Genomic DNA, 10736 nt, shown 5'->3' with positions numbered 1-10736 from the left:
TCAACCTCACACAGCCACTCGCTCACTCCCTCTTGGTGGGATGGAGGAGAGAATTGAACACGTAAARCCGAGAAAACTCATGGGTTGAAATAAAGATAATTTAATAATTAAAGTTAAAGCTGTGGATGCAAATAAAGGAAAACAAGGAATTCCTTCACCACTTCCCATGAGCTGGCAGGTGTTCAGCCACCTCTTTGAAAGCAGGACTCCATCACACGTAATGGTTACTTGGTAACACAAATGCCATCTCTCTGAACATCCCTGCCTTCCTTCTTCTCCTCTCCATCTCCATATGCTGAGCATGATGTACTGTGGTATGGAATGTCATTTGGGTGAGTTGGGATCAGCTGTCTCAGCTGTGTCTCCTCCCAGTTTGTGCACACTTAGTCTCCTTGGTGAGGTAGTGTGAGAGGCAGAAAAGGCCCTGACACTGTGTAAGCACTGCTCAGCAGTAATGAAAACATCCATGTTTTATTAGCACTGTTTCCAGCACAAATACAAAACATAGCCCACACCAGCTACTGTGAAGGAAATTAAGTATCCCAGCCAAAACCAACACAACAGGAAAACTGACTTTGTCACCATAGTCGTCTGGGCTTGTCTCCATGTTTTGGGTGTCTAGAGAGGCCCAAAACAGTACCAGCCTTGAATGAAGTGTGGATGTGAGGTAAAGTGTTTCCATTTGGGACTATGTAAGTTGTTCTGGAGCCCTTTGTGCCATACCAAGGCCCAGAGSCAGGCACATAGCCTGTACTGAAATTTCTGTACTTTAGAGTCATCTCCTCTTCCCTTTGAATAGATTGCAGGATGAAGATAARTGCGTTTCCATGCTTCTGTCCTCCAATCCAACAGCAGAGTTTCCTGACAGCTATGCATGAAATCTCCCAGGGCTACCTACTGTGAGGTGCTCTGTGATCCTGCTCTCAGGACATCTGGACAGACATTGGCTCTAGGTGGTTATGTTCCCTGCTCAGGGGACTAGAGAGATGGCAAGGAGGTGCTCACATTTGCTGCTCACACCATGTCAGGACACAGTACATGGAAATCTGGGAAATCTAAAGCACACCTCCCTGTTTTTCCCAGCACCCCTCCCAGCTTGGGAGAAACAGGCAGAGTAGCCCCAATGCTTCCTCTAGCATCACAAGGGTAGAGGGACTTGGGACTGAGAATTCTTTCTTTGCTGTCTGTACTCCTGCAATAGACTGAATTGCAGCAGTGGGACTCATCTGATCTCTCTGAGTGCATTTGCTTTTTTTTTCTGTGTTTTATCAGAGGAGTTAATAGATTTTTCCCTCCTCAGAAGTCACTGAAGCTATATGTATGGTACAGCTGAGYTATGTAACAACTGTTTTTCTATAACCCAGGCAGTTTGATCACTTCATTAGAAAGAGACTGAGATTTCAGGTAGATTTTTTTAAATTTTATTTTTCTATAAGAAAAGAAACAGTAGGTAAAGCATGTCTTGTTTGCAGTATTGGCTGCCACAAGTTCTTTTTTTTTTTCTGAAAAGATTTTGAAATAAGACAAAAATAACCAAGACAASCCCTACTCTAAGCTACTGAATCCCAACTAATAACATTGAAAAAGAAGTTGATAATATTGATCCCTTGTGTACTGGTAGTTAAACTTCAAAAATCAATTGAAAGGAAAGCTTAACTGGCCTTTTTGTAGTATCAGAAAGCAAACCTAAATCCCAGATGTAGAATTTGTGCAGTTATAAATATAGGGGATGATTTTCAGACAATGTTAAAAAATTACTGCTTAATTCCCTTTCCTTCAGGAGAAAGCTCCTATGAGGTGCACTTGGAAAGGAATCCCTGAGTGTACTAGATATACTTCTGTGCAAACCAAGAAGTAGCTTTTCAGAGTAGTGTGCATAAGGAGTGAGACCAGAGTGATCAGTGAGGACTCCAGTTCTGCCATCACTTCTGCCTTGAGTGACTTTAAACCTTTGTCCTGTTCAGGCAAATTCAGCTCTCAACATATAAAGCTATTCCTGCTAAGCAACTACACAAACATTGCTCTGGCAGTGGTCTCCCGAGTGTTTGTAGAAAAAAAGTTTGGTCTTGGTTCTCTAAGGTACCTAGGTGAGACATCCACATTGCTAAACCTCTTTGAAGATCTGAGTGTCTGATCTTTTTCACAAAGTAGGACTCTCTGCTTCCAGCCATGTTTGTATTTCCTCCTTGTTTTCTTTTAGCCATTCAATGTTGCTCTTCACTTGCTCCAGTGWCTGACTCCTGGGCATTTCTCCTGCGCCAGCATTAGGATATTTTTCAAAGAAATTTTCCATCTGGAAAAGAGAAAAAAAAATTGATGTGAAGTAAATAATGCTGCTTTTGGGCAAGTGGCTTTTTACAAAGACATGGTCAAAGGTAATTTTGGCTGGGAGGGATCTGTAAGCTCTTGCTAGTAGCCTTGGAATTGTTTTACAGTTAATTCCTGCTGCTTTATGCATTTAGAGGACAAAAAAAAAAGTTTCCTGGCCAGAAGACTGTTAAATATATTGACTTAAACCCAAGAGAACTGATGTTACCATACCTGCCAAAGCTGGAGCTCAGTGTTGAAGGTTTGGGCAATGGTTACTATTCGACCAAAGGTTCTGTCATTTATAGTGAATCTAGGAAAACAATTTAATAAATTATATTTGATGCAAACACATAATTATCTAAAGCTTAAACTTCTAATTGTGTTACAATAAAGCAGATATGTTCAAATTTCAGTTTAGCTGAACAGTAGCACCCCCACATAATATCTGAGCTGTTCTTAAATGTGTTTACTAATGGAGTGATCTCTTATGGTGCAATAATTTTTTAAAAGTAATTGCTGATTGTCTCAAGATAGAAAATAGGAATATTGCTGTTCAGCAATACAAAAACTGTCCAGTTCAAAGCTCTGGGCTTGCAAGTGTCCTTTCCTTCTGTGCCCTCACCAAGCACTTAGAAAGGAGATGGAAGGAGAGAAAAGTCACTCAAATAGTGAGGAGCAAAGCCAAAAGGTTTGCTGTTACTTCCACTGCCCCTCTGTATGTTTGCTGCTTGCTATTACCATTAGAATAAAATGTTAAAAACCCCAATTCTATACTCTGTCTTCTTGTTATGAAATCAGTTGCAAGAGTGGAGACTTGATTCATTGATTTCCATGCAATAACCAGATTTCTATGGCCTTGGTAAAATTTTCTCTACTTGATCACCATTTATTGCTAGTGATCAATTAGGGAAAGAATGATTTTCAAAACAAGCAAAAAAGTACTTTTTCACAGCAAACTCATATAATTGTGTTCAATAAGCTTTCAGTTTTCATTTTGCAAAGGCCAGTGATGATAGCTGTATAATGAAAATCCAAAAGCATGGCATGTAAAAAGAATTATAGGTGGATGTAGTTTCCAATGATTTCATTAAAGTACCTGTCAATTAAGTACTGCCAGTTCAGTCGTATCCAGTCCCAGGCCATTGTTTTCCCATAGGTGTTATATGAGATGTATCTCAGGACTGTGAACACATCTTGGCTTTTGATGAGGTTGGTGTTGTTAATATATTTAATATACCTAAGGGAAAAGCCATAAGAATCAATGAGAGCCATTTCCAAACAGGAATATTATCTTTTTCCTACAGTATTTTAAAGGTAAAGTGCGCCAATCTAAAACATAACTGTGTCAAGAGATAATTSTATTGAAAAAAATCTTAGGAATCTCTTTAGCAAAGTAGGTGAGGTTTATGTCTCTACTTGAAAATAGCCAAACCCTTTATTATTCCTATATTTTAATGAAGTACAGAAAATAAAATTGGATCAGGCTGTTCAGCCAAGCACCAAAAAAAGTATTAGTCCCTTACTGGGACCATGAATACACACACAGGCAGCTTGCTGACATTGACATCTGTGTTGTTTGGAAACTTCTATCCATACAAAATTTAAATTCATTTGGGCAGTGCATGCCTGCAGGTGCTGCAGTTATACTTCCAGTTACAGCGCAGATGGTTTTGACTGACAGGGTGAAGCACACATGTTTGCAGGAAGACAAATAGCATGGTCATGGATTCACAGCAGCAGTTGCAGAAGAACACCCTTTCAATCTGTTGTGTGTATGGGTTWAGTATTGGCTCCTTTTTTCCTATATGTAATAGACAATTTTGTTCAACCTGTTTGCTCTTTCATCCTTGCTTGTTATTTTAATAGTAAATTAGGRGACAAGCTTTCCCTGCTTTAGGAAGGATTTTCTATTTTCTAAAAATATATGCTGATCCAGCTAATTAATTTATGTCTGAATCATGTCAGCTATTAGTTATTTAGTGGCTTTASATTGTGGCTGTTGTGGTCAAGAATTCAGGAATGCAGCTGCTTCCTACTTTTATTTCAATTACTCTAACTCTTATGTTTACTCTTCCTGAATCTCCTATACTTCCTTGTTTCACCTCCTTTAAACTTGGAACTCTTTCAAGCCGAGACTGCTCCATGTTATATTTAAAAAGGGCTCTGATACAGTGGTGAAAGGTCCTGGATGTAGATGTTTGTTTGCATGCCAGCGACGTGATATCACAACATGCAAAATTATCGGATAAGCTTAAAGTAGCTGATGTGCYTTTGCAGAGTGACAGCCTGGTGAGATACTTGCCCAGTTTGACAGTCTGGGGCAGTATGTAGACTCTTCATCATTACCATGGCGGCATGAATTCAGTATTTTTGGTTCTAGCTTGAGTATTTCTGCACAGCACTTCAGGGAGCATTGCAAGTTCACATGGATGCCTTCACAGGACTGTTAATAACAACTGCTCAAGGCTGTTTGCCTAAATTGAGCTGCTTAGAAGGTAGGCATCTAGGCTGAGCAAACTGCAGCCAATGGAGGGTGAACKGACAACACCCAAAAGAAATTCTTTCTATTGATTTTAAGCCCCTTTACTGGTCTGGGATAAGCAATGCTCTGTAGGTCTGKCCTCCCTTCACTGATTAAAGAGGAAATGGATGACTAATTTACTCCCGATGCTTAACTATTAAGCAACTAAAATTGCACAGGGTGAATGCACTGTTGGAAGAGCTGAATGTTGTTGACTGTGTGTAGCAACTACCATGTTTTCGATATGTTTCCACTAAAAAAACAAGGCTGTTTTCCTGCTGTAGTACAGTCTCAGAGGGGCATGTTAGATAACTAGTCTTGAAAATGTGTTGCATTCCTCATGCAGTAATTTGACCGAAATGAGAGTACAGAAGAGAGGAAGAGGTGAAAGAGCAAACAGTGACCAGTTGCTTGTGAAGGAAAAGAGAAATCTGTGTGTGTTTTAATCACCTGTCCAAAAGTGCGATGTTCCTCACAGATGCCAGGCCATATAGCAGCTTTTCTTTTTCTTGGGCTAATGAAGTTTCTTGGTATTTCTTGAACATRTAATTCCATGATGTCTCATTGCCTGAGTTCTGCATCCCATAGCGATATACTATGAGTCGGAGATTTGCAGGAATACTAAAATAAAGCAACATTATTTAAATATTCTTCTCCCTTTCCTGCTTGAGATCAGTGACCCAATCACATGCTGCACTTCTTTGCTGCACAAATCACAAAAGATGTGAGCACTCACRTTTCTCCATGTAACCATCTATTGAAGAGTTCAGAAGCGTTGTTCAAAGATTCTATGTCATTCATACGGCAGGCAAAGTCTAGAACAGATGCACGAAGAAGCCTTGGAAAGAAAGAGTGGGAGAGAGAAATTTTCCTACTGCTAAATGTTCTTTGAATTAATCAATAACATGAGAATGAAAAAAAAGATTGTTCCACCTCTGCAAATGGTCTCCAGAATCATCCCAGCGCAGCTGATCCACGATGGGTTTTACCAGATTGCGAAAATATCTCTGAGGTAGAAAATGGATGTTCATTACTGGTGTAGATTTCCTTAAATAATATTATGYTTAATTTCATAGTTTATCCTCCATTTTTTTTCCAGAACTAGCRTCTCTTGAACAAAGAGTAACATGAACCAGCACATGCACAATCTTTCCAGATCCCCACAGTTCTGATCCCCTAGTCTTTCCAGATCCCCAAGTTTGACTGCTTGCATTACTGATGTGCAGATAGGRCAAAGCCAACCTGCTTCTCTCCAACCTTGTCTGTGCTCCCAGATGAAGGCTGGGGTACAGCAAGGACACACTGCCACAACTGCTTTCCAGAGATGATAGAGAATTGAGGACATACTCACTTTAGTGACGATTAAATCGTGTTCAATATCAGTTCAGATCAAATAACAAACCTGCTCACTGCCATATAGAGATATAGCCATCCTTTGTGCTGAGGACAGGTGTCAGAGATTTTGCTGCTCTATACATACTTCTTTATTGAATGCAGGACAGCCTTGACTAATAAATACCTATAACATGCCTTATGGTGACAGACTATAAGAATAATTTGGCACAATTTCTTTTCTCCAAGTGAATGGTCCTGAATGCAGAATCCAGGCAATCCAGACACCACTACTAAGCAGTGTTTMGTGCTTTTTTTTAAGAGAACGGTAATGAAAAGTAAATATCAATGGTTCAGCAACATTAAAAATCACTTCAACTTCAGTATTATTCTTGTTAGAGATTCTGAACTATCGGATWTAGTAGTTCCAAGCTGGATTGGCTTTTATTTTGATTCATCACCTGAAAGTGGGGATAGACATTTTTATCATCTTCAAGCATGTCTGCAAGGTAAGTTACAGCTGATATAGCTCTATGCCAAGGTAAATACTCTGTTTCATCTTTTAGGTATTTTGTGAGCTCCAGGGGAACTGAGTAATTCACAAGTCCAGGTCTGTGGAAGGAGAAAACATAAGTTCTGTTATTTTAATGAATTTGAAGAACTTGCTTCTTCAAAGATATTAGAATTACTATTTACTTTAGAAGGCCTGAAATAGTAAAGTTTGTGAGGGTGAAAGTAGTCTGGAATGTAACTTGGAAAGTGTTTTCCAAAGAGATAACTGAAGATCATTGATGATCAATGCCTAACGGTAGGAATTGTGCCATTGTGAGGAGACAGCTCACATTGTGCAACAGGCCAGCATGCCTAGAATTGGGCAGCCCTCAACTGACTACATTAATATMACAAAAAAGAAAGGAATTGCTGGCTGGAGACTGTCTGGAAGGCTGCGGAGACTTAGAGGCTAACACAGATTGCCTAAAACTTATCTAGGTCAGCATGGCTGGCACAACATTTAGAAGTTTCCAATCCAGTTTCTAAACAAAATAGCAGGGCTGGTAGTACCCAATGCCTTGGTAGGCATTGTAGGCATGCCTCTGCTTTTTGGGATACCTAACTTCTTCTGGAGTGCTTCTGTKATTGTTAATTATATGGAGAAAACACCCCTTTCTAATTCCTACACAGTTAAAGCCTGTTTTATTATTGTGATACTAAAAGATGGCGTTTCTCTTGATTGCATTGATAATGCAAGTTGCCAATGCATACTTAAATTAGATCCTTCAGGAGGGCAAGATAAAGCAACAAAGAATTAAAATTCGCACCAAATTCACAAAATTTGTTTCAACCACCTGGGTTGCATGAATTCTAATTCTTAGGCAAMAGAAAGTGACAAATTTGTGTTGAAATCTCTGCAGAAAATTAGTTTACCTTGCTAAAGCAAAAGCGTCATCCAAAATCCCTGCACGATCAGCAGYTGAAAAACCCTGTGTGAAAAGAGAAAAAGAGGGATCAAGAATATACAGATTATTTGCAGAAAAACCCAGCCTCTACAAACTTCTTACAAGAAACCCACCAGACAGGTTAGACATTACACCACTTACTGTGTGGTTTATGAGCAGAAGATTGCTTAACCTGGCCCAGTTTTCACTATCATAATTCACCCGAAAGAATCCAATATGGTCTGGATTAACGTTCAGAAAAGCATCAGGAGAAGTTGCTATTGTAATTCCTACAAAACAAACAAACAGTGAGTGATTGGTTTGTGCACCTTATATGAAACAGAATTCACTGGAGATTCCTTGACTAAAAAAGGAATTATTTGTTTTTAATGGATATCAAAATAAGGTCCAAACCTTAATTTTATTTATTTATTTATTTATTTAKTTAGTTAGTTAGTTAGTTAGTTAGTTAGTTAGYTAGCTAGCTAGCTAGTTAGTTAGTTAGTTAGTTATAAATGAGTTCTGAGTAAAGAAAAGTTATTACAGATTTTGATGAATAACAGCATTTGTCTTTAGAACAATGAATTATGGTAATTACTTGGGSCAGCTAGTTGGTTAAATTTCAAATGGAGATCATTGGAGAAGGGTGAGAATGGTGAGATTTAGTGTCATTGTAAGAAGAAAAAAATTGTAAAGAAGCAGTTCTTGCAAATATTTTATTTAAAAGTTTTTCATCTTCATGTGCCCTATTAGTTTTAAGTTCTCTGATTTTATCCTCCATTAGTTTCATTTTTCAGTTTGTTTCAACTAACTTTACCTTTTCTTTCTTGTACTCTTCTTTGATTCTATTTTTTGCAGCCATTGATAAGGGATTTACAAAATAGGCTGAGACTTTATGCAAGCATTCACCTTTTAGGATTTTCCCATTTAAAATGAATACTTGAAAAGTGTTCCTTTCTCAGAAGCTTGGCCTGGTCCAGCTAGTGATGCTAGTTATGAAAGTTTTTCTCTTTCCCATTGAAAACAGTGGTCTTCAATCTGTGGTTTCAGGGTGGCTGTAGTTAAAAGCACATTTCTCTTTGGATGCTACAAAGTATTCCTAAAGGCATTTTTTCCCTACAATTGCTATTTGCCCTGCTAAACAGAAGTTTTATGGATGTAGAAGTAAACACTTAATCAAGACTTTGCAGGCTTTGCCAATAGCCCCTTGCAGCCCACCATAATATCATGTGTAAATCAGACAAGGAAAATTGCTTTGTGTTAACTTCTGACTTGTATCATTATGTATGTGTTTTGTTTACCTTTGCATGGATACTAAAAGCAGCAGGTAAAAAACCAAAAAAACAGCCCAGAACAAAAGACTAATTACATTTAAAAATAAATAACAAAAAAGTACAAGAAAAGATTGAGGTGATTGTAGTATTTCTGACATTCAATGTGATATAATTTAAAATCTGAAAAAAWTCAGTAATTTTCCCCCACATTTTTGTCTACTGGAGGTGTAGAACATGAAATTCAGATTTGACTGCATAATTGAAAAATTATCAAAAAAAGTCATGTAGGAATTTTCTCAGTTCTGAAACCAGCATTAGAAAAGGTGATTAATCATTTGTAGTCCTTTTTCTTTAACTGAACTCAGATTGCCACTTTACCATGCCACAGATGCATTCACCAGCCTCCCACTTCACCTCTTTTTTTTTGACTCAACAAAGGGTGAACCTAAGYCTAATTGATTTTAGCACATTATAATTAAGCGTATGCATAGATGTTTCCTTAAATAGGACTGTATTTAAACAGATGCTGAAGTGCTAAACTGAGCTGAGCCTAAATTGACATAATGTTTGAATAGGAGCAATAGTAATCTTATCACAGAAATTACTAGTAACTGCAATATAACCAAAGCTGTGTGCTAGCTCCCAGATCTGGAAACTGGAAAGTAAGAAAGTTAATTCTGTGTTCTATTTCTTGTAAAGGATATTCAAAAGTTTTATCCTTTATTCATTCCTTATCCTTAAAASAAGAGGAGACATTTACCTTTAGAATCCGATGCATTGTAGAAAGTATAATTTGATGAATTCCCAAGCTTCCATTTGACTGGTATATTCCATTTGTAACTGAAATTATATAACGGGAAAGAAAATCAAATGACATTTGAAACCAAATGGTAAAAACCCCCTTCCAATAGGTCTTTGTTTCAGTGCTTACATCTTGTTTTATGAAATCAGCTGTGTGGTGTTATCTACATTTACATTTACTAAATAATATGTCGGGCAATAATCTACCAGGATACAAAGCAATTAATTTAGTAAAAGATAATTATATGGGAATGGTTGGTGTCAGAGTTGATGTGTCTAGGGCTTTATGCAGACAGTAGTTTAATCTTTGCAATGCTAATTTGAAATAAGAAGTGAAGTATTCCAAAACTTTGTTTACACATTGAAAAATGAAAGAGTTTAAGCAGCTACTGCGATACAGTAATAGGACTTCTTGCCTTTTCCAGCCTATTTTTCTTATCCAAGATAACCCTAATTCCTTCATTATAAAACACTGGGAGCTAAATGCAACCTTACCTCTTGCTTTTCAGTTCCTTGTATACCTTTATTGGGTAAGTGCAGACTCCTCTACCCAGGGCATGCCCAGGACAAAGCTGAGAAATGTAGGGAAGGAATGGAGCCCTGGGAAGCCTGACCAAGATTGACAAGGAATCAGGGAAGCGGGACAGCAGAGCATGCTATGAGTATAACTTAAGCCACCTGTACAGGGCTGTTAAAAAACTTTTTAAGCCTTTTTGAGCAGTCAGATGCTGTTCCATATTAGCATATTATAGTTTATCCCAGGGAGATTTCCCCTTCGTGACAAATGCTATGGGAAAATATAAGTAATCTTTATAATCTTGGGTTAAGTGAATGGTCATTACTTTCCAGAAAACAGAAAAAATGAAGGTTATGATATCTCCTTCTACCTACAGGAGAAAGATTTGATGTTTTGTATCTCCTAAACAAAATATCTTAACAGATTTATACGCTTCTAGTTTTACTAGTTCTCTTATGGAGCTTACTACAGTGAAATTTAGAAAGGTATTGTGTTTCTCAAAGGAAACCCATAGAGGTTTTTGGAGGTTTCTTTAGGTTTTTGGG

General features: G+C 37.9%; 1 protein-coding gene across 1 annotated transcript in view; it reads right to left on the bottom strand.

Moving 5' to 3' along the window:
• Positions 1-1429: 1429 nt before the first annotated feature.
• The window catches only part of ENPEP (glutamyl aminopeptidase), a 35952-nt gene continuing 26645 nt past the window's right edge, over positions 1430-10736 (bottom strand). The window contains exons 11-20 of the mRNA XM_057370731.1: positions 9634-9713; positions 7762-7889; positions 7589-7644; positions 6625-6775; positions 5765-5838; positions 5568-5669; positions 5282-5452; positions 3407-3547; positions 2542-2620; positions 1430-2293 (exon numbers count right to left, since the gene is read on the bottom strand). Coding sequence (XP_057226714.1) covers positions 2141-2293; positions 2542-2620; positions 3407-3547; positions 5282-5452; positions 5568-5669; positions 5765-5838; positions 6625-6775; positions 7589-7644; positions 7762-7889; positions 9634-9713 — 1135 coding nt within the window. The 3' untranslated portion in view covers positions 1430-2140. The remainder of the gene's footprint in view (positions 2294-2541; positions 2621-3406; positions 3548-5281; positions 5453-5567; positions 5670-5764; positions 5839-6624; positions 6776-7588; positions 7645-7761; positions 7890-9633; positions 9714-10736) is intronic.

Source organism: Malurus melanocephalus, unplaced genomic scaffold (assembly GCF_030028575.1).
Source record: "Malurus melanocephalus ecotype Western Australia unplaced genomic scaffold, MMel_1.1 scaffold_131, whole genome shotgun sequence".
Lineage (NCBI taxonomy): Eukaryota > Metazoa > Chordata > Aves > Passeriformes > Maluridae > Malurus > Malurus melanocephalus.
This window is presented reverse-complemented; position numbering and strand designations above follow the sequence as displayed.